At 37.5% G+C, this 24700-nt stretch overlaps 1 protein-coding gene across 2 annotated transcripts in view; it reads left to right on the top strand.

Moving 5' to 3' along the window:
* The window catches only part of CWC27 (CWC27 spliceosome associated cyclophilin), a 138136-nt gene that overhangs the window by 77679 nt on the left and 35757 nt on the right, over nt 1-24700 (top strand). Inside the window, exons 11-12 of one of the 2 annotated variants that reach the window (XM_081317837.1) lie at nt 12353-12456; nt 23018-23127. In XM_081317837.1, the coding sequence (XP_081173963.1) occupies nt 12353-12456; nt 23018-23127 (214 nt within the window). The remainder of the gene's footprint in view (nt 1-12352; nt 12457-23017; nt 23128-24700) is intronic. The other variant, XM_081317838.1, reaches the window with a different exon arrangement.

Here is a 24700-nt window from a genome sequence, read left to right on the forward strand (position 1 = left end):
GTACCTATATGACAGTTGTGATGGCATACAGGTTGCTACCATCGTAAGGATAGAGGATAGGAGAAGATAGTAATGGCAGACAAGTTGCTTTTACAAGGAAAAGTGAATGAGCATTAATTCTCCTTGCTTTCTAGTGTACCTGTTTTTCAAATTCTTAGAGGTTCTGGGGAGAACTGAAAGATCAGGTCAGTGAGAAGGAAGAACATGACTTCTGTGAAAGAAAGCTGGCAGCTCTATGATCTTTGCAACTTTAGTGTTAAAGTAGCACAACATAATTGGAGAAAGTATTCTTCCTCCAACTCCCCCATTCCTACTTTGAGAACTAGAGAGGAATACAAGAACTTGTCTTCAGTAATAATGTATGTATCATAATAAGCCATTGTTTGAAGAATAAATGAAAATGGCTAGGTTCACACAACAGGCTTAGGTAAACCCAAACATTGTGTTATAGCTTGATGTGATATATAAATCCAGCTAAGTGAACTCTCGAAGAAAAGAAATAATAAATACACACTTAGTATATTAAGCACACTCAGCACTTACAATACTGTAAATCGGATGTGGAGTATTTGTAGCCCTATGGTCTTGCATATCCTAGAGTCTGACTTGTAAATTTAAGTGGCCACAGTTTTTTTTCCTGTTTTTGAGGCAAAAAACACATAAAACTTGATGGAATTCCTAAAATTGATTTAAGAGGAAGAATGAGAAAACTTATTTACTTCCCCACATAACAGAGGGGAAAATGAACTTTTTAAATAACAATGTTCATACCATTCTGTCTAGTGTACCTCCCTAATAATTAATTTGGCCTTTCTTGCTTAATACCAGATACCAAAAGATGCAGAACAGCTCCAACACTTATTTGGTTGATGACATTTAAAAGTGTCAGACCTGAGGTCATGGTTTTATTCTTTTTTTTAGTCTGATTAATGGATATTGAGCTGAAAAGTAGTGATTAGCTCAGACTGTCTAGCTGCTGTGTGTATGAACATGGCTTTTTCTATGAATAGGCCAAATGTTGTTGCTCCACCATTTTTTAAATGACTTGGTTGATTTGAGAATCAGAAAAGCTGCTTTAAGTATTAGTATATTTGCATGTATTTAGTAGTGATAGCATTTTTGTTATAGAATAAATTCCTGTGTTGATAAACATGTAACTATCTTTTGATTAACATTTGTTTTATCTTCTATGCCAGATTATCACTATTTTCTGTCACTATTTCTAACATGCTGTGCAAAAAAGCTTCCATTGTACTACTTTAAATTGGATAAAATAGAAGAAAAGATAGGTGCCTTACCCCTTTTTTTGTGCCTCATAGTGCAGAATATCTGGAATTAGACTGTAATGTGGGTTGACATAAAACCATGATGTTCATGGCAGCAGTGAAGATCTAGTGTCTTTTCCATTATTGCAGGCCCACAAAAAGGCTGAGACTATACCCATCTACCCTTTCCAAGGCTATTGTTTAAGCAGATTTGGTATGTTTGTTATTAAGTCTGCAGACTGGAGAACATGAAGGGTGTGCTGTTCAGCATAGAATCATTTCCATCTGTTGTAAATTCTTGTCAGATGTTGGGAATCAGCAGGCAAAAGCTAATAGCAAGTGTTCTAACCATGTACCAAGGAAAAACTATAGATTCATATTCTGCTGGAAATTAAGTTGATATTTTAATTTTTTTCAAGAATGCTTGCTAGCTTATTATATTTAAAATGTTTGGATCATCTTTTAAGGATAAAAAGAGAATCTATTCTGTGGAACAAACTGCGCAACTAATTTCACATATTGCAAGGCTTAGGGCTTTGGCTTGCCAAATGGCTTCCAATCCATGAAATAGCTCCCAGCAAGGCATTTTTTTGCCATTTGAACAGTTTTGAAAAGTAGTCTGCAGTATTGTGCTTGAGGTATAAGACTTCACTTCCCTGAAAAAAGGAAAAAATCAGAAGGATTGGAGTGCTAGAAATAGTTGCGATATTACTTCAGAAAACTAGGCAATAATTATTATTTAAAGCCATCATTGCTGGAGTAATAAATGCAATGCCTTTTTAAAAAAAACTGTCGGGCATTTTAAAAACCTAAACACAAATTTAAAATGGTGAAATTAGAGATACTTTCATCAATACAAAATATTCTTTAAATAGGAGCTATGTTTGATTGTAAAATGATAGTGTAAAATAGTGAAGGGCAAATTGGTGCCCTCCAGATGTTCTGGACTCTTGCATTCCTTTATTATTTGCCCTGCAAGTTAGGAATATAATGAATTGGGACAAAATATCAGGCACCAGGTTCCCTCATCCAGTGTTAGAGAACCAGCATTCAGTATAGGTTTAGGAAGAAGGCTGTTGTGTCACAAACGTTTGTCTGATCTCATTAGCCTTTATTCCAAACAGTGAAGTAGTAGTATTGAATATAGTATTGGATGAAAAACCTTAAATTGTTGCACCATCCATATTTAGGCACAAAATGGCAATAAATTAAGACTGTGTACAATGCCTGCACACACTCCTAATTTATTTTTATTTTTGCAATTAGCTCTCTTAAAAGTGGGCTTCCTGAAAAAATGGCCCAAGAATGTTTGAGATCAGCATGTAGTCATGCAAGCAAGTATTCCACAGGAATAAACACTAAACCCATGGCAATCATACAGATGGATACCTACCTAGATTCACAATATTAGCACCTGAAACTATTTGAATGAAACAGGGATGTCTTATTGTACTCTACTATTCTTAACTCTTGGAAGCAAGATTATTTATCAAATTTATATGCTTCTCATTTCACAGGGTCATTATTTAGAGATAACTGCTCAGCATTCTGAAAACACAGCAATAAATGGTTTGTTTATTTATTTTAAAAGAAGTGTAAATTCAAATAGGCAACACCTACAGAAAAGAAATCAGGGCTATTTAACAGATGTTACAACCACAAGAGTATTCTTCCTTTCTTCAATGGGGAATTTCCATGCTGACAACAGCTTTTTCTGCTTGGAGACTAGACAAATATCAACAAACCTGCATATCAGTGCAAACTCAAAGGCCTATTGTGCAGATGCAGATAAGGAAGACAACTGATTGGGATGTAAATTAAATAATAGGAAGTAATAAGCACTATATACTCAATGGCTAAAAGAAATTAAGTGGCTACCTATGGTTGTATTCAGGAATTTCAATTAGTTTTTCACTTTTGGATAGTTTAAAAAAAAAGGATCATCATACTTCTATAGTGCTAAGCATAGGAAAACTACAAAAGTTCTGGACATAATCATTCATTTAGGGACTGTTCAAAGTTACAGTGGCACTGAAAAAAGTGACATGACTATTTTGCACACTTACAACCATATCAGCATCCCCATGGTCATTTTATCAAAATGTGAATGCTTGTCAATTGACTCATATTTATGATGGTTCAGCATCCTAAGATCATGTGGTCATTTTTTGTGACCTTTTTTTGTGTGTGTGTGTCTTAAAGTTTTTTATTTTTATTTTTTCCAACTCTTCCCCCATACATATCAACAAATATACCGTAATATTTTATAAAGTATTAACATACATTCTTTTTACATTCTTATCTATCAGATACTCTTAATAACATAAATACATACACATAAATTTTGGTGTTGCTCATCCATTTCCCCTTTTACTGTATCCACACTCCTTCTCTCTCTTCCCTCTTTACCTTCTTTCTCCCTTTCTTCTCTTTCTTCCCTACTTCCCTACTTTCCTCTTATTCCTCTCTTCTCTTTCCTTCACCGCTCCCCTCCCATTTCTCCCCACTTCTCCTCTTCTCCTCCAACCTTCCTACTTTCTTCCCCCCTCCTCTACTCTTTTCCCTCTCTCCTTTCCTTTCTTCCCTCTCATTCCTCTTCAGATACAATTCAGGGGTAATGTCTGAGCAACTCCTCTCCCTAGATTTTCAATATCTATATTAGGTATAATAACATTAATTTTCTATTACGTTAATACTTCTATAAATCTGACTTCTCGGTATATACTTCTATAAATATTTATACTAGCTCTGGTTATCCAATACAGTGTCACCTGGGTCTCCCTTCTTATCTCCTCCTTTTTCTTCCATCTAAACTAGTGTTAGCTATCTTTTAACCATATTCTCTTTTTACCCAATCATAAAATTTTCCCCAAATTTCATAATACTCTGACTCTGTCATATCTTTAATTATCATTGTTAGTTTGTTCATTTCCGCACATTCCAATATTTTCCCGATCATCTCTCCCTCTGGGGGGGCTTTCAGTGCTTTCCAATTTTGTGCAAACACAATCCTAGTTGCGGTGGTTATATGAATAATCAAATATGTTTTCTCTTTGCTATATTTCTCTGGTAAAATACCCTACAGGAATGTTTCTGGTCTTAGTTCTATACATTGTTGTATCATATTTTCTATCCATGTTCTAATTATATTCCAATAAGTTTTAGCTTCTACACACGTCCACCACATATGATAAAAAGAACCTGGTTTTTGATGGCATTTCCAGCATTTCATAGATCTATCCTTAGCTAAAGATTTTAGCTAATCTTTCTGGAGACATGTGCCATCTATAAAACATTTTGTACATATTTTCTTTATACACTGTGGCCATTGTCAGTTTATAGTTTCTTTCCCATAATTGCTGCCATCTATCTAATTCAATCGTATATCCAAAATTTCTTGTCCATTTTATCATTGACTCTTTCACTTGTTCCTCCTCTAATTTTGTATGTAGTAATTAACTATACATTTTTTAAAATCCATTTTTCTTCAGTTCTCGTGAGTATTCCATCTAACTCTGTTGTCCCCAAATTAAAACCATCTATTTTAACATCTTTTTCATATCTAGATTGTATTTGCATTCTCATGTACCAATCCATCTTTATTCCTTGTTCCTGTAATTATTGTTTGGTTTTCAGCTCCCCCGTGTCTGTTAGTAAGTCTTGATATCTTATATTTCCCATACTAGCGCTTCCATAGTTGAGAGCCAATTTGGAATCTTCAAATAATGTTTTCTCTTTATTTTCTCCCAAACCACCAATAAAGAATTCCTTATATAATGTCTCTGGAAATAGCTATGTATTCTATTTTTCCCATAGCAAATAAAAGTGTGCCACCCCAACTGCAAATCATGTCCCTCTAATGTCAACAATCTCATGTTCCTCAATAAGATCCATTCTCTCATCCATGATAGTGCTGCAGCCTGATAATATAATTCCCAATTAGGTAGACCAAACCCACCTCTGAGTCTTGCATCTTGTAACATTTTTACATTAATCTTTGCCTTTTTTTCCCTGCCAAGTATACTTCAGAATTATTTTATTAAGCCCCTCGAAATATTTCTTTTCCAATCTTATTGGTATTGTTAAGAACAAAAACAACAATCGTGGTAATATATTCATTTTTTCATTTTTTTCACATTTTTTGTAACCTTCTGACAAGCAAAGTCAATGGGGAAGCCAGATTCACTTAACAACTTTGTTACTAACTTAACGATTTCAATAATTTACTAAACAATTGTTTTTTTTTTTTTTTTTTTTTTATTACATTTATATCCCGCCCTTCTCCGAAGACTCAGGGCGGCTTACAAGCTTAGCAGTAGCCTTCATTCTATGTATATGCCTGCTTGTTAGGGCTTTCACACACACCCCAAGCGGCATTATTACAAAGTCAGCTTATTGCCCCCAACAATCTGGGTCCTCATTTTACCTACCTCGGAAGGATGGAAGGCTGAGTCAACCTTGAGCCTGGTGGGATGCGAACCTGCACTAATTGCAGGCAGCTGGTGTTACTTAAGGAGGCATCAGCCCACTGCTCCAATTGTGGCAAGAAAGGTAATAAAATGGGGCAAAATTCACTTAGTAATGCAAAGTTTGGGCTCAATTGTGGTTGTAAGTTGAGGACTACATGTATTGAGAAAATAAACAAGAAATATCCTCTTCATTATCTCAGAAATCTTTAGTATTTCTTCCAATACATTGTTAGAAGAAATTTAGAAATATTATATAACTGTCATGTGTCTTAGAATTTTTAAACATATTACTTTTTTAATTATCTGAAGAAAATTAAGTTAAAATATAAAGCAAAAATCACACTAAGAAATGAAATAGTGAAGTTGGATGAAAAAGAGGTCAGTTCTGTAATAGGATGCAATATTTTGTTAGAAAATCACAAGTTTGGTATCTCTTAAAAAAGAACCTGATAGTATATAATGGTATATAATGTGAATAATATCTGCCTTGTCACCAATGATGGACTATTTATTTTTGCTTATTTGGTAGATTTATATTCTGTCTTTTTCAAGAAAAGTGGCATACATAAACTCTTTTGCCTGAACGTTTATTTTATAAATATCTAACCTATTAGGCAAGTTAGAGCTGGAGACAATTTCCAAAGTATTTAGCAAACATTGTGGCTGAATGAGGATGGTCAGGGACTTTCCAAGTCCAGTATCCAGATCAACATAATAGGCAATTTTCTTGCCTATTGACATTAACAATTTTTTAAGGTTTAGGTTTTGAGTTAAAGAAAGCATAAAGATTTTTCAAATTGGATGATGAGATAGAAAACATGGTAAATAGTGTGTATTATACTGTTTGCACACCATTAGCATAGGCATTATTATAAGATGCTTTTTGAAGACATGGCATTTCATTTAAAGACATGATAGTAGTAAAACAGCAATGCAGACAATGCTTGATGAACTTCTAGAATGTTAACTTGCTTGAGAATAAAATCTACACATGTAATATCCAATATGCAGTTGAAAAGGCAGTGAGTAAATTATTTCTTTAGCATATTTTTAAGTTGCATATCCACAATTTATGAGTGCTGAAAACCACATTTTTTAGCAGCTAGGCTATCTCAGAGCAAGTTTCATCACTTTTGCTTCATAACTTAACCTTCAACAATTTGATTTAGTCTCCTACAAATACACATCCAGCATATTGTGGCACATTAATACGTTATTCCTTACTAACCTACTAAAACCTGGTTTTGAATCATTAAGTTCTTGTCAGCTCTGGATCCTAACAAAAAAGTTTTTATTCTTAATGGAAGTGACTTCAGTCTGCAAAATACAGCATGTAAACTGTAGAGTCTGGTGACTAATCCACCCTACACTATTAATATTAAAGAGTGTTTTTACATCATGAGAGTCTAATATTAACATACGGTAATCCAAACAGGAACTTTGTTTAATAGTGAATGGGGAGACTCAGGTAGCAGAAATTTGACTTTCCAAGGGAACCCTGGATGGAGACAATAGTTGGCAGTTTTTCAGTCTCCATTTTGCATGGTTTATTGATTCTCATATTTTAAGAAGAAAGTTACATGAAAGGTTATTTGAAAAGAAAATATGTCAGTTTTCTCAATCATTCATTTGGATTTTTTTACTGTTTTATAATTCTCACACAGATTGGTTTTAGAGTTTGTTTTTTATAGAAAAAACAGTCACAATAGTTGAATAATTTCACTTATGGAACCAAGTGCTTTTGTCTTAAAGACATATAGATGGATTTTGGAAAAGCAGCATATTCTATAAAATTACAAGTTAATGGTATGTTTAAATCAGCAATCAGATTACAAGTATTGCAAGTAGATAACACCTGCAAAATTAATTTATATTACTTTTTTTTAAATTGACTTCCTGATTTCAGTAGAAAAAAGACGTGCCTCCAAAGATCGTTCTGAATCTTTGTTAATATTTGTAAAATACTTAAATGATGAAAAGCAAAAAAAAGAAGTAATATTTATTTGCCAAATAGCAAAGACAAAGACATTCTTCAAGTTCTAAAGTAATTTGTCTTTCTTAGTCTGCCAATGAATCTGAACTAGTCAAAGGTGAGACCTGTTGAGTAAGTCATTCTGTCAGCAGACAGCTAGTAGAGATAATAAAGTCTGAAGCTATGAATGTTAGGCGGATTGGGTTAGGGAGAGGTTTCATGCCCCAATCTGCTGAAGTCAGCCAAATGCACAGCCTTGGTGGCAAGTCTCTGTTAAGTATGATAGGCAGGTAATGTAATTCAGCAACATTTGACAGATTTTAATGTGAAATCTTAGCAGTCCAGTTTCTGGGTTTATATTTTTGCTCATTTTAGTGTAGAATTTATGTGTGGGATCTCTTCTTTGAGACAAGTCTCATTTTGGAGTGGTTTATGCTTTGCTCTACAACCTTTGTACCCATTTGCTAGTTATGTTGGTTGGGTATGGTTATTTGAAATTCAGGAAAACTTGGAGGAGGGTGTACTTTTTTGTTGTTGTTATGTTTGCTGCATGAGTCATATCAAGAAAAAACATTAAAATATGCAGTAACAGCACTTTTCAAATAATCCAAAACACTTATACTGCAGGAAAATAGTAACATCTATTTTCTAAAAATGTAAAAGCAATACTCTTATACATGATAAGCAAAAATCTGCTATGGCACTTGTTCTTGGAAACTTTTCACAACAACATGCATACCAGGAAAGTATTTTCCAATGGTAACTTTTATTCTTATAGATAATTGTAAGGGTTTAATCTTGAATTCATTTCAAAAGCTACAGTAATCCAGAAAATAGTGAACAGTGGACATTACAAGTGTATCAACACACATATGCAGCTCAAATACTTTTTTTTACACATACAAAATATTCTCAAATAGTTGGCAGTATAATATGCTTCTTTACACTTTTCCCCCAGGCAAAAACCATGTCCTCTGTCAGTGGATGAGTATTTATTAAAATAATAAATAAGACATTAAAAGAGCCAGTGTGGTGTGGTAATTAAGATATTGGAGGAGACTGGTGAGACCGGGCTTTAAGTTTACCATCAGTCACGTTTATTGGTTAACACTGAGCCAATTGGACTCTTTCAGCCTAACCTACATCACAGAGCTTTTCTTATTAATGAAAATGGGGAGTTCCTGGTAAAAAGACATGATATAAATCAAGCAAATAATAAAGGGGCTTATATACACATGTCACTGATTAATAAACCTCTCTTGGCCTATGCTTTGCGATCCAGTTTTAGTTTTCTCATGATTGTCATTAGCGTGATGTAAAATAAAATTGAGTTAATCAGAACAATTGAAGATTCCAAGTATTGTTTTCTTTGAGGTGTCTCATTCTCAGAATACATCTGTGCTCCCTATAGTAACTTTCTTGCAATCATTAAAGTGTCATTCCTCATTTTATTTTAGAATATATTTGTGCTATCTTTTGAGGTGAGCTTTCTCAAAGCAACCAAATATTCTAAATTAAAAAACTGTTATGTAACAGTATTAACAGATTGAAAAAACAGGTTGAAAAACATTAAAACAGGTGATTAAATCAATAATTTAAAACTGTACTGAACAATAGTCTACTTTCAGACCAGACAGTTGATTAATAATTATTTATGCTGTTTTAAATAATAAAAACTGATAGCCACCATTATTAAATTCTTACTATCATTATATTTTGAAATATAATTATTTTATCAGTCTATGCACTAATATTGGCTATATTTTCACATGGTTCAGAGTAAAGGACATTCTCTTTTATTTTTTGCACATGCTGATGTCTACAAAGAAAAAAAATCTAAGCCTTTCTCCCATGACATTTATCCCAGAAATACCTACCTATTAATCATGATTCACTTTGCTTTATTATTTATTATTTATTTATTATTTCCAATAATAAAAGATTTCCAAAGAATGTACAACCAAATATATTGTTTTTGCACATTATGTTTGAGAGTGCAATGTTAAATTTTTATGCATATATCTATACATTCTCAATACAGAGGTTAATTTTTTACTTTTATATTCAATAGTCCCTGATTACCATCTCTATTATAGAGCATGAATATACAAATCAAGTATATTCTTGAAAGGGGAAATGAGGTAATAGCTAAGAAACTATTCTCTTCCAACATCTCAACCCAGGAACACACCTGACCGGGGTATTTGCACAACTAACAATCTATTCATCTTCCCAACGTCTACATTTAGTTAAATAAATTTTAAAAGAAAGTTTTGTAGAGTTGATAATCATCTCTTATACATCAGGTATGATTTTAAATAGGAGAAATGAGGGAATAGTTAAGTGGCTTCTCTTAACAACATCCCAAATCAAGAACACACTTGACTTAATTGTTTGTGCAGTTAACAACCAATTCATCTTCCCAACATCTATACTTACTTAATTAAATTAAAAGAAGAAAATGTCTGTAGAGCTGATAATCAACATGAAATTTCTCTCCTAGTCAAACTATGAGTCCTACTGAAGTTATACTTGAAGTAGCAATAACCAAATATTTTTATTATTTTTCAAATACATCAAGCTTCAAAAGAGTGTACTAAACCCACTGATTAAATCAAGTAACATTTAGTTGTTTTGCACAAAACATTAATTGCAAAACAACTCATGAAGAAAGTCCCCCCAAATAAAAACACAACCTTGAGAATAGTTACAATTTCAATTTTGGATAATTTTCAGGAAGAGTTTAAGCAGCTAAGTAACATTACAATCCAAATCAGTAAGACCTTAACATACTTAGCTGAGGTTGGTGCAAGCTGAATGCATTAAAAAATCACCATTTTCTATTTGAGTTGTGCTGTAAATAAAAAGAGCAAATGTACACTACAGATATGCAAATGTTGCAGTCAGCATTCTCAGAAAGAATGCTGGGAGTGCTGACATTTCATTGAGATATTGGGACCTCCTCAGAGAAATGCAATTTCAGTGATTTCTTGTGGCTGGGGAGTGAGAGTTTTAAAGTCAGTGTCAATAAATCCACAGTGCTGTTTCACACCCACAAAAAAAAAGCAATGTTATCGTGTATATGCAGTCATATGCATTCTTACTCAGAAGAAAATCCCATTTGAGATCAGTTTAGCTTATTCCTCTAGTAAATACACATAGAACTACAGCATTAGATTTCCACCCAGCATTTTTTTCTTTTTTTGCCTAGAGCCCTAGACAGCTTAGTGACTTCTATTTTTATTCCTGCAATATACAGGAATAAAATAAGCCACTGATGTCATCTAAGGATAACATAACTTCTTATAAGTATTCGGTTTCAAATAAGAAAAGAAATGCAAATCTTTTGTTTAAGTCTTATTTTGTCATTGTTGCTTTTATTTATTAAAATGAAGTTGAATTACCATTATGAAAACTTAGAGCAAATAGCTACAGTCAGAGCTAATCCTGGAATGTGCTGTGTTAGCTTAACCCCACAGCACTGACAATGCCCTTTAATGCATCTATTATTTCAGACTTGGCTGCCTTCTCTTGAGTAATGCTCTTTAACTCTATAGTGGTAAATTCTGAATGAATTATCCAGACTGATAATCCCTGGATGTGAGGTCATTAGTTTACCCATAGAAGATCCAAGCATAGAATAGACAACAATACAGAAGCCTCTCTATTGTATCCAACAAAATACCCTGGGGTTAACAGGATAATTTTGCCATCATACCTGTATCCCTTCACTTTATAGCTTCTGTTGATTTTTTTTAAAAAAAATGACTTTAAATTCTGCTTTTTGTGAGATTTCATAGACTAGTTTACAATTCAAATATGTATAAATATTGAGACTTTGGAGAACTTTGCACTAGAAAATAACTTTTAGTATTGGAAAGTGAAAGAGGGAAAAAAAGGATCCTATAGATTAAATATACATAAAATTGAAGCTAAAAACATGGCAGATGATGATGAAGGTGAAGATAATGATAATTTATTAAATTTATATGCCACCTGAGATTGCTGTTGCAATTTCTTTTATTTGTTGCTAAATGTTCATCTTTCTTTGTGTATAACAAAGGCTGACATGCCCTTTTCCTTTGGTTTTATTGATAATCACTAGGAAATTTTACCTCCGCAATTTGGTTATTTGTAAATTAATTTTGGAATTGGAGTGCCAGATCATTTTGTAAAAAGCTTTGCAGCTATATGCAGCCTTCAGAGTATCCACTGGGAAATACTCATTAGTATATTCAGTGATAATCCTATATTTAAATAATGTGCTAAGTAGTCAATTCATAGGGATCAAAATGAAAGATGTGTTCCAATAGTGATTGTAATCTACCAGAACAGTTGCTTATTTGCTTCAGTTGTTTCAAAAAGCAGCTGAAAAATTTTACTGGCTTGGACTTAGTGAACTTTCAGAACCTTTTATAACATCCATTTAAGATGTGTGTTTTTTAATTTGTAGTTCTATTTACTGTTATATAAACAGAGTTTCTGCCTGTGAAATTGCATAGGCTGAAGATAGTTGACTTCAGTCAAAAATATCAAATTATGATTATCATGTCTGAATACAGATTCAGCTATTAATTTTGTGTCTATTTTCCCCTGACTTTATTTTTTTAAGAAAATTGAATTTATCTAAACATTGTTCTGTGCAGTGAGGAACTACGGAAGGAAGTTCGCCAGTTGAAACGTGAACTAATAAAGGCAAAGCAAAATAAAGAAGAAAATCCCTCAAAAGTGAAAGAGAGTCCGCTTGAAGGTAAAAGATGAAGCTAAGTATTACTTCTTGCAATTGTATTTCACTAAATAGATACATTTCTTATAAAGCATGTTAAGCTATTAAGAAATATTGTTCAGCTTTGTCTAAGAAAAGCTAATTTTGTTGCTGATTTTCAGAACAGCTTATTCTAAATGGGTTAGGGGTGACTGAGTTTTGCCTCCCTAGAATGATAAATTTCAGCAACCACATATTAGCAGGGAGAGGGGAGAGGGAATCCTGTTACTTAATTAAGTAATGATCACTGTCACTGTGCTTTCAAACCCTTTAGGAGAGCATAACATTCTCATGTAATGTGTGGCTCATTCTTTGCCAGTTATCTTCTTTGACAGTTAAATTGATTCCCAGTTTCAATTGCTTAAGGATTTTTTGCTAATGTGACAGCAGGAGACATAAAATATTGTGTTTGTTACTCTTTTCTGTTTTTGTTGTTTTATAATACTGCAGCTAAACAATCTGATTTTTTTTTAAAAAAAGGAAGAAGCCTCATTAAAAACCTCATGAATCTAATTTAAATGGTGAGGTTATTGATGGTGCTTTGTACCATCTCTTAAAATTATGCAAACTGGGGTACATTGAAATTTAACAGATTTATTAAAGATACATTTTTGAAGATCAAATCAGCAATTAGACATACCCTAAAGGGAGGAAAAGCACATTTCTGCTTAATCTGAACTTCTTGTTCATCAGTAGCATGCTGGTACATATAAGCCCAATTATTCCCACTTTACTTATTCCTTTCATGCAGAAAGTAAACACTGCAAGCCAGCGTTACACTAGTTTTTACAGGTTTACAAATTTTGATCTGTTGCATCAAGAATATGCATCCTGGATATTATACTAATTATTATGATAATTATTCCTGATTTTGTTTGAGTGAAAAGAAAAAAGAATAAGCTCTACACATATTCACAGGGTAAACCTGTATCTATAAGTTCATAGTAAACCTAAAGAAGCCATTAATTTTGTAGTTATATGTCTAATATATTGACATTACACAAGTAAGCATGCAGACTGGCGATCTTGTGCTATAGGAAAAAAGGGGCATTCCAGCAGATGCAGATAGACTATTGCTCACCAAATCCAATGGAAATGGATACATGAAAAAGATAGAAACAAATCTATCATTTGAATTCTTAAGAAGCTAAAAAGGGAAATTTCTGGCAATCATTGGAAGAGAATGCCCAAAAGCACCGTATTGGATTATAAGCAAGAGAAATGCATAAGGTTTAGTAAAGTACTGGTGGTTCCAGGGTTCATGAGGGATTCTTCCCCAGTTATTTTGGCAATTCAGCTGGAATATCTGTTAACTCTGGGCACAAATTCAATAGCACAGACTTTTCCCATTTATGTACAGTAGTGAGGATATACTTGTTTTATTTTGTTTTTTTCTGCTTGTAATGGCTTGCCATAAATTAGTCTGAATTGCTTTGTTGACCTGGTTGATCCAAAATATGGTAGATTTATTTGTTTGCTTAGAAACCCCTCTAAATTATATTTTTCAACCATTTTTTGTGGCTTTGAAGTGTTTGATTCAGATTAACATCCAATAAAACTTTGTCCTATACAAATAAAGATTTACACAAACGTTGTATTCCTTAGTCAGTTCCCTTTTCTGGTTCATTATCAAAACAATCTCTTTTGTGAATTGCAAAAATGTAGAGTAAAAGCAGTTTGGGTTTTGGGAATAAAGACAAAGAATAAAATTCAACATTTGTTAAATTAACAGTTTTCATATCCTGCTCTAGGCTGCAGTGTGTGTGTGTGTGTGTGTGTGTGTGTGTGTGTGTGTGTGTGTGTGTGTGTAAAATTTATCAAAGGGCGGACTCAATAGACGACAAGGTTTTTTTTCTGCCATCCATTTTCTATGTTTCAATGTTTTAAACAAAATATGAGCAGAACTATCGATATGTTTGAATACTCTTTGACCAACATTTTCAATGACTGTGTCCTATTATATTATGTCTATGAAAGGCATAGAATGCTGTCTGTATAATTTATAGAAAGACAAAGTCAAATATTTTGTGTCTTTTGGAGATGATCAAAGATAGGTGACAAAAACAGAGAGGTGCTGCAACAAACTTTCTTGATACTTTTTTTTAAAAAAGCTCGCATTTTCTATCTTATCCTAAACATGTTTACAATGTTGGCTCCTGGCCATTTTCCTAGGTTTGCACAAAATCAGAACTGTCTTGTTTTTTCAAACACAAACAAAGCATTCAGAATAGTCCTTATCAGTTGCAAACTATGTACTTATTCATACACTAGGATTATTGCTATGATTAAGTTATAAAATGATAAATATCTGAATGCAAGTCTACTTTCAAGCCAAATAACTGAAATACTGCATCCTTATTCTACAGATTCCTTCCCCACGCTCTCTTTTTATGGTACAACTATTGTCCTGGTTTAAATGTGCCAGTTAGTGCATGGAGATCTGTAGAGCTGACCATTTACAAATATTTTAATGCAATCAGATGGCTTATTCTTTTCAATTACATAGTTTTGTTACTGCACATCCTGATACATTGTCTACGTTTATGTCTATTAATTTTGAGTTTTATGAGTCCCTTGTCTTCAAAGCTATTGTGATGTACTTTAAAACTAAATATGATATTTTTCCCCACAATCATATTGTGTATTATTTTCTTGTTTTTAAAAAAGCAAATACTCTTGGGCTAGCAGTAATTTCACATTTTCTTTTTAGAAAAGAGTTGGCAGTGCTTCACTACTTGTCAACACTGTCCCATTAGATTATTATATATAAGATATATATGTGAGGAAAACAAGTGTCTGGGGACAGATCACAACCTGCTTATTAGATGTGAGCATATAGTACATGTTCTTACTACTACTTTGTTATCATATTTTGGCCCATCAGTAATGTCCTTTCTTTGAAATATGTCTATGTTGTAAGAACACTGTTGCATTCTAGCTCATAAGATCAGGAAGACGTATTGTTAAAAAAATATTTTAAATGTCTTAGGAAGTGCAAATACTTTGAAAGCTTCTCTCAGGAAGATTATTTATTTTGATCTACAAGGGCATTCTTAGTAGTAACTCTCTCTTTTTTAATTTCTTAAGGAGATTGACCAACTGCTCACTCACTATTCCTTGTATATTTGACAACATTTGTTGCAACAGTTTTTTCTTTTCACTTGTTTGTTATTCTTTTCTCTTTTTTCCATTTAATCAAAATTATTTTAATTTGGAACTGTTTTAATTTTGTATTTTGAAATTATATTCTGAGATATTCTGAGAAATTATATTTTGAGATCCTTCATAGGACTAGCAGTTGGGATGTAAATAATTAAATAAAAATACAACTCTGGGTTTTTTTTTCTCCCAACCTTATAGTTTCTTGATGTTCATATATTTTATTATTACATGAATTTCCTACTTTTTATATAAATTGGACATTCTTCCATATGTGGTAAATTCAGATTATAATGATTGACCCATATTCCTACTCACTGAAGAGGTATTTGAATACAATCTCTATGCCAATTCTAACACTGTATTCATCAACTACATTTATAGAAAAATATGAAAATATTAGAATGATGAGAAATAGTCCTAGAGGTATCTTTTTATTGTTTTATAATCTTAGCAAATATGCCTGCTTATGTACAACGTCAAAGCAAACTCCACTAAAATATAGGAATTATGCTATGTAAGCCTTTACTGTAATTACAATGAAATTGTCAATTCTCCCTTTTGGAGCCCTTTGACTTTCCTGGCACAGAGAACATTCCTTCTTTTACTCCTTTTTTCTCTCATTCTCTCTCTATCAGAAAAGAAAAAGGAAAGCCTGAACATAATAAGTTAAATGTTTTAAATTGTAGAAAGCTGCAGTGGTAGGTCACCACCATTTGACACCCTTCTCTATTTAAAATGTTCTTTATCCTTGTTTCTGGCATCTCCTTTGTATACAGTATATTGTTTCCTTTCCCCACAGTGTTTCTGTGAATTGAAAGGAAGACTCAGACTCAAGGATTAGCAAGCAGTTTAATTACTTTGATTTTGCTGATAAGGTTTACCTGAAAAACCTGTTGTAAACCTGATTCAGCAGGTACATGTCCATATAATAAATAACAATAAAACTGAAAATGTTTATCCAAGAAATAAAAGCAATTGGAACTGTTATTTGATTGAGGAAAAGTACAATATAACGCAGGGGTGTCAAACTGCTGTTCCTCAGGCCAGATACATCACAAGGAAACCGCGCCCACCCCATTTATTTATTTATTTATTTATTTGTTTGTTTGTTTGTTTTTATAAACCACCCTTCTCCCGAGGGACTCGGGGCGGTGTACAGAGTAAGGTAGGTATATAGATTGAACAATAGTGAAAAACAATAGTAAAAACAAACTGGGACCCCAATTAGAGCTATCAGGCCAGGCCGGACTGCTGGAACAGGTAAGTTTTTAAGTCGCGCCGGAAGGTGCGGAGGTCGGGGGCCATCCGGATTTCGGTTGGCAAGCAGTTCCAGAGGGCTGGCGCACCCACTGAGAATGCCCTCCCCCTGGGGGCCACCAGCCGACATTCCTTGAGCGGTGGCACCCTGACGAGGCCCTCTCTGTGGGAGCGCACAGGACGGTGGGGTGTTGACATTGGCAGAAGGTGCTCCCGTAGGTAGTCCGGACCCATGCCATGTAGGGCTTTGTATGTCATTGTTAGCACCTTGAATTTCACTCGGAAGGCAACCGGAAGCCAGTGCAGCTCACGGAGGAGAGGTGTGATATGGGAGTATCGGGAGGCCCCCAAAAGTGTCCGTGCCGCTGCACTTTGCACCAGTTGAAGCTTCCGAGTGGATCTCAAGGGCAGCCCCATGTAGAGAGCGTTACAGTAGTCTAGGCGAGAGGTCACAAGGGCATGGGTGACTGTACGTAAGGCATCCAGGTCCAGATAAGGTCGTAGTTGGCGCACCAGTCGAACCCGGGAGAAGGCCCCCTTGGTCACAGCTCCTATGTGATCTTCCAGGGATAGCTGTGAGTCTAGGAGGACAGCCAGGTTGCGGGCCCTATCAACAGGGGGTAGTAACTCATCCCCGATGTTAAGGGGTGGAATGATCTGAGTATCCTGGCTTGCCGGTACGTACAGCCATTCAGTCTTGTCCGGGTTGAGTTGAAGCCTGTTCCTCCCCATCCATTCCCGGACCGCTTTCAGGCAGCGGGACATCACATCGAGGGCATCACTGATGCTGTTTGGAGTTGAGATGAAAAGCTGGGTGTCATCAGCATACTGATGGTACCCTACTCCAAAGCTACGAATGATCTCACCCAGCGGTTTCATGTAGATGTTGAATAGGAGAGGCGAGAGGACCGACCCCTGAGGGACTCCGCAAACGAGAGGCCTCGGGGTCGACCTCTGTCCCCCTGCCAGCACCGACTGCGAGCGACCCTGGAGAAAGGAGGAGAACCAACGCAGAACCGTGCCTCCCACTCCCAGTCTCCTGAGGCGCCGCAGCAAGATACCATGGTCGATGGTATCGAAAGCTGCTGAAAGGTCTAATAAGACTAGGACAGAGGAATGGCCCCTGTCCCGGGCTCTCCAGAGATCATTCATCAGAGCGACCAATGCCGTCTCCGTGCTGTAGCCTGGCCTGAAGCCCGATTGGCACGGGTCTAGATAAACCGCTTCATCCAGGACCTGAGGAAGTTGATGCGCCACCACGCTCTCAACAACCTTCGCAAGGAAGCGAAGATTGGAGACTGGACGAAAGTTATTCAATGAGGATGGGTCCAAGGCGGGCTTCTTGAGGAGAGGTCTCACCACCGCCTCCTTCAAGGCGGTGGGGAAGTGACCCTCACTCAGAGAAGCAGAGATGACCGCCAGAAACCAGCCTCGTGTCCCCTCTCGAGCCGCATAAGCCAGCCAGGAAGGGCATGGGTCCAGTAAGCATGTGGAGGAGCTCAACCTCCTCATAATCCTGTCTACTTCCTTAGGAGTCACAGGATCAAATTCCTCCCAGATGACGTCGACAAGACTGTCCATGTCCTATTCTTCCAACTCTGCCCAGTTGGAGTCCAGGCCGGTTCGAATCCGAGCGATTTTATCCAACAGATATTGACCGAATTCCTCGGCTCGACCCTGCAAGGGTTCCTCCCTCACCTCTTGGTTCAGTAGGGAGCGAGCCACTCTGAACAAGGCAGCCGGGCGATTATCTGCGGACGCGATGAGGGTGGAAAAGTAGTTGGATTTTGCCACCCTTATCGCTGCGAGATAAGACCTGGTGAGGATTCTTAGTCGCAATCGGTCGGATTCGGATCGACTGGATCTCCAACGGCTCTCTAGGCCCCGTCTCCGACGCTTCATCTCCCGGAGCTCCGCGGTGAACCATGGGGCTCGCTGGGATCTGCGCCGGGTCAGAGGCCGCAGGGGTACAACTCGGTCCAGAGCCTCCGTGGCTGCCTTTTCCCAGGCTTCCACTAAGGCATCCGCCGAGCTGTGAGCAGGGAGTGCATGTGGGTCCCCAAGCGCTGCCTGGAACCTATCAGGGTCCATTAGGCGCCTAGGGCGGTACCATCTGGTCGGCACCGTGCGCCCACGGCGGGGGGTGGCAAAGGGGAAGTCTAGCCGTAGGAGGTGATGATTGGTCCATGACAGGGGCGTAACGGTCGTGGCGCCCCCACCGATATCATCACGCCACCGTCCAGACAAGAACACCAAGTCGGGGGTGTGGCCTCCCTCATGAGTCAGTCCAGAAATTATTTGCGACAGGTCCATGGCCGCCATGGAAGCCATGAACTCCCGAGCTAGTTCGGACGATCCTCCCAGGAACGGTAGGTTAAAGTCGCCCAAGACCATGAGTTTTGGGAATTCAACCACCAACCCTGAGAGGACATCGAGTAGCTTGGGCAGGGCTGCCGCAGCACGATTAGGTGGTAGGTACGTCAGCAGCAGGCCCAACTGCGCCCCCGGGCCGTATCTCAGAAGGAGAGACTCACACCCGACTATCTGAGGGACGGTGGTCTCTCGCGGGCTAAGGGACTCCCTGATGATAACTGCCACTCCCCCGCCCCTCCCATGGGCCCGAGGCTGGTGCAGCACCTGGAAACCTGGCGGGCAGAGGTCAACCAGAGGGACACCGCCCTCTGGGCCCAGCCAGGTTTCCGTGATGCAAGCCAGGTCCGCGTGCTCGCTCTCCACTAGGTCACGAACGAGGTGAGCCTTGTTAGCTACGGACCTGGCATTTAGGTAGACCAGCCTGAGCATAGGAGGCTGCACACCTTCGCTCCCGGGTCCTCGGGGGAAGTACAGAGGGTCGGAGCGTCTCACCGCTTGTACAGAGCGGAGATGACTCTCCCGGTGATGATACGGCCCTCTGCTTGTGCACCTTCTGCCGTTCCCCACCATCCTGGGAATTGGCTGTTCGTCAGCTCGCCACTGGGCTTTGTCGGCGACTGGTCCTCGTCTGGTCCCATTGCCGGCAATGGGGAAAGAGCTCCGATACGTCACGCAGCGTCACGAGTTTGACATGTCTGATATAACGGGAGCATGGTGGCTAAGCGTTTAAAGTCACTGAGCTTGTCAGCTGGAAAACTGACAGCCCAGGTTTGAGACCTGTGGGCTGTGACCAATTGGACAGAATGTTCCGCAGTACAAGCTTCAATCTATATTTTTGATCTTTGTTTCTCCTGGCTCCTTCATGCCGAATAAGTGGGACAGGAAGTTTGATGGGGCAGAATGGTCCTGACTGCCTTTAAAGAGGCGCTGGTATGCCTCTTTCCAAAGAGGACTTCTCTGTTCCTTGCTATACTGTATTAAATACCCATCATCCAGTCTCCAACCATTTGTTATGAAGAGAGATCCTGGTTCAAAAGCAGAGCACAATGCCTGGTCTGCCTTTATCTAGGAAGACCTGGTGTTTGCATATTATATTAGTGTTATTTATTCATTCATTCATTTATTTGATTTTTATACTGCCTTTATTATTTTTATAAATCACTCCTATTTTCCATGGGTAATGGTGCTTTATTTGGTTTTCTGTTTTGGTTTGTATGTTTTATTGTTGGAAATTTTAGGGACTGTTTGAATGCTGGCAATATACTATATAAAAATGAACCTTGTTTAATAACCACTCATTCAGTGACTGTTTGAAATTATGATGGTATTGAACAAGTGGTAATTACAACTGGACCTCCTTACTTATCATGTTACAGCATCCACACATAAGCCAGCAGGAAATCAGAGAGTTGCAGTCACATGAAATCCTCATATAACAATAGTAACTGGGAACCCCAGAATCACTTTCAAAATGTATCCATAATATACTTATCCATTGATACAAGTGATGATTATTTAATAAACTTATACAAAAATATTGAAATAGTGAATCCAAGGCTCAGCACATGTTTAGTCCTTCATACACATTTGGTTTTCTGCTTCTTATTTCTAAATTTCCACAGCAGATAAGTTAGAGATCAGAACAGCAAAAGCACAAGTGCCAACAGTTTTTATCTTGCAGATAAAGGAAGCATTTGTTTCTTATCTGCATGATCTAGTGCTGGTTTTAATGTGACCATGTGATTTCCTCTTAAGTACTTATCACCCTTCTTAAATCAATTGCATTATATTACATTTGGATTTTTCTTAATTTTTAAAATTTGGTTCCTGTATATTATTGAACAATGTATACTGGGTTAGAGAACATTATCTTAAATCTAGTCATCACTTAGGAGACACTTATTCAACCTCTAATTTAAGGTCTTTACATATCTCATTTGTTTTAGTATAGAATAGAGCTGGAAGAGACCTTGGAGGTCTTCTAGTCCAGCCCCCTGCTCAAGCAGGAGAACCTATACCAATACCCTCTCAAGTTTCTCAGGCTATAAAGAAAATAGTAGGAGATTTGTACTTTCAGATTTGAAAAATTCTGTTAATGTAGCTAATATAATAAAGTAGAATTAGCTCAGTTGGCTGTGTTTCCTCTTTGGCTTACCTGGGAGAGAGAGAATGTGTATATGTGTGTATTTCTATCTGTCTGCCTCCCTGCCTGCCTGTTTCTGGATAATATTATCCACAGAACATTGATGGTTGAATGATTCTAGAAGTTCTAAATCAATAAAGACTGTTTTTACCCTGATTATCAGTCATTTGTTAATTGCCTGGATTTCAGTTTGTCAAACTGGAGTCTTCTGAATAAACATGCATAAGGTTGCACTGTAATAAGTTAATATTTTATAAAATGTGTTTGCAGTGGTGGGATTTAGCCAGTTCACACCAGTTCGGCAGAAATGGTAGCTAATTTTTTGTTGTCCAGGCCCAGAATGGACTTCTAGAAGCAGCATCCACAAAGAGAATCGGTTGTTCACAAATTTGAATCCCACCGCTGTGTGTATGTCTATGGAGATTCTCAGTCATCCAAGTCATGCTTGTCCCAAAAGTGCTTTTTCAAAAGGCAACTGGACTTTATTTTGGGGTTTGAAGTGTGTCTGCATATTGTGTTGGTTGAAAATCCTCCTGAGCTTTTCAGATATTCCTGCAATATATGAAATGAATAAATTCAGGAGGATTTAAAGCCACACAATATACAGACACACTTCAAACCCAAAAATACACTAAAGCAGAAGCTTGTCCACCTCAAGGATAAAACAATGTGATATATGCAGTACAATGCTGTGAGACATGTACACATCTGTGTTTTGGAGAAACAAACAATCTCTACACAAATGAATGGCAGAACATAGGAGATCAAACCCATCAGGACAAGATTCAGCAGTTCATCTACGTTTGAAAGACAAAGGTCACTCTTTTAAAGACAGCAGAGTCCCTATTCTGGACAGGGAGGACTGCTGTTTTAAAAAGGGGGTCAAAGAGGTCATTTACGTTAAGATTGAACAACCCTCTCTCAACAGGGGGAGAGAAACAGTACTACCTATCTTCTGTTTACAGTATAATCCTTTCAGCAGTTCCAAGAAGGTTCTACACCCATTTGCATTATTCCAGTGAGGGCCCAGATAAATCTTCAAATGGCCTCAACAGCTCTCAGAAAAAATGCTAATGAGCAGATAGATGACTACAAGGAATATTTTATTTATTTTTATTTTAATCCCATTTATATCCCGCCCTTCTCCGAAGACTCAGGGCGGCTTACAATTTAAGCACAAACCAATGTGCTTAGCAATAGCCTTCATTCTATGTATATGCCTGCTTATTAGGGCTTCCCCCCCCCCAAGCAGCATTATTACAAAGTCAGCTTATTGCCCCCAACAATCTGGGTCCTCATTTTACCTACCTCAGAAGGATGGAAGGCTGAGTCAACCTTGAGCCTGGTGGGATGTGAACCTGCACTAATTGCAGGCAGCTGGTGTTACTTAAGGAGGCATTAGCCCACTGCTCCACCAAGCCTTCCATCCTCCACCATTTGGCCACAGCTGAAGAAGCTTCTTGGATAAAAAGCGAAACATCTTCAAGAAAAAAACAACAACTCCAGTTGCTTTTTGAAAAAGTAAGATGTATATGAAAACGAGTAATGTAAACTTAAGTATCACAATTATCTTTGAATAAAATATGTGTTTTCTTTGGTTTCTAAATGGAGAAGAGGAAGCTGCTCCAAACAGCATTGTTGCAGAATATCTTGAAGAAAAGAAGAAATATGAAGAATTGCGGAAGCAGCAGCCAAAGAAAGGATCGTCTCGTGAAGATCAGGTAAGTATCATATTTACCCAAAAGGGGGAAAAAAAAGATCAGACCAAACTAAATAATCTACTCAATTATAGTTACAGAAATGTCTAAGACAAGTCTGTTATTTTGCATTATGGAGAAGGGGGAGAGGGAGGAGTTCAGTTTTATTTCATCTTTTTACAATTTACCATTAATTTTAAAGCGTATTAACAAATCTATGGTCTTGATACCATAGCAGAATAGTGAAAGCAGAAGGCTGGAATTATTCTTTATACTTTTTAAACAGCATACTGCATCTTCACAGAGCTATATTCCAAACTTTTTTTTACAGCTAGTGAATGTGTCTTAGTAGAAGACTACCTCTTTGAAAGCACACTGTAATGATTGTTGGTTCATATACTCATGTTCAGTGTATGAATATTTTAAATAATTGCGGTGAATAGGCTCATCACTATTAGTACCTGAATACATTTGATTCAATGAAATGATTATTCCTTTTGGAACAAAAGTGAAATCAGGTGTTCCCTAGCAGCACAGTTCAATGGATAAATAATTCTGTCATAAGTTATTTTTTTGTGTGTAGGAACATTCCAATACCTATAAATGCGTACAAACTTGAGCTACACCTTACAGTATGTTTGTATTGTAAGGTATAGCTTACAATATAAAATATAATATAGATATCTATAGTGAGAGAAAAAATTATTTGATCCCCTGATGATTTTGTACGTTTGCACACTGACAAGAAAATGATTTAAGATTTAAGATTTATTGAGATTTTTATACCGCCCTTCTCCCAAAGGGACTCAGGGCGGTTCACAGGGCATAAATATAAACAACAGTACAAACATTAAAAGATAATTAAATTAATGCCCAAGTTAAAACCAGAATAATAAAACAAACCTATAAAAAACCCAAGTACCCCCATCAGGCCAGACCCGCTAGTTCAAATAAATGGGTCTTCAACCCGCGACGGAAGGATCGGAGGTCTGATGCCATCCGGAGCTCAACCGGCAGTTGGTTCCATAACGCCGGAGCACCCACAGAGAAGGCCCTCCCCCTGGGGGCCACCAGTCGACATTCCTTGACAGGAGGCACCCTGAGGAGGCCCTCTCTGTGGGCGCGCACAGGGCGGAGGGGAGTCGACGCCGGCAGCAGGTGGTCCTCAAGGTATCGCGGACCCATGCCATGTAGGGACTTAAAGATCATAACCAAAACCTTGAACCTTACCCGGAAGACAACTGGTAACCAATGCAGCTCACGGAGCAAAGGTGTAACATGGGAGTACCGGGAAACTCCCAAGACAACTCTCGCGGCCGCATTCTGTACCAGTTGGAGCCTCCGAGTAGTCTTCAAGGGAAGTCCCATGTAGAGAGCGTTACAGTAGTCTAGGCGAGAGGTCACGAGCGCATGAGTGACCGTACACAAGGCCTCCCGGTCCAGATAGGGCCGCAACTGGCGCACCAGGCGAACCTGGGCGAAAGCCCCCCTAGTCACGGCCACTATGTGATCCTCCAAAGTGAGTCGTGAATCTAGGAGGACTCCCAAGTTGCGAGCCCTATCCACAGGGGGTAAAAGCTCACCCCCCATAGAAAGA

Source organism: Vipera berus (assembly GCF_964194415.1).
Source record: "Vipera berus genome assembly, chromosome: 2".
Classification (NCBI taxonomy): domain Eukaryota; kingdom Metazoa; phylum Chordata; class Lepidosauria; order Squamata; family Viperidae; genus Vipera; species Vipera berus.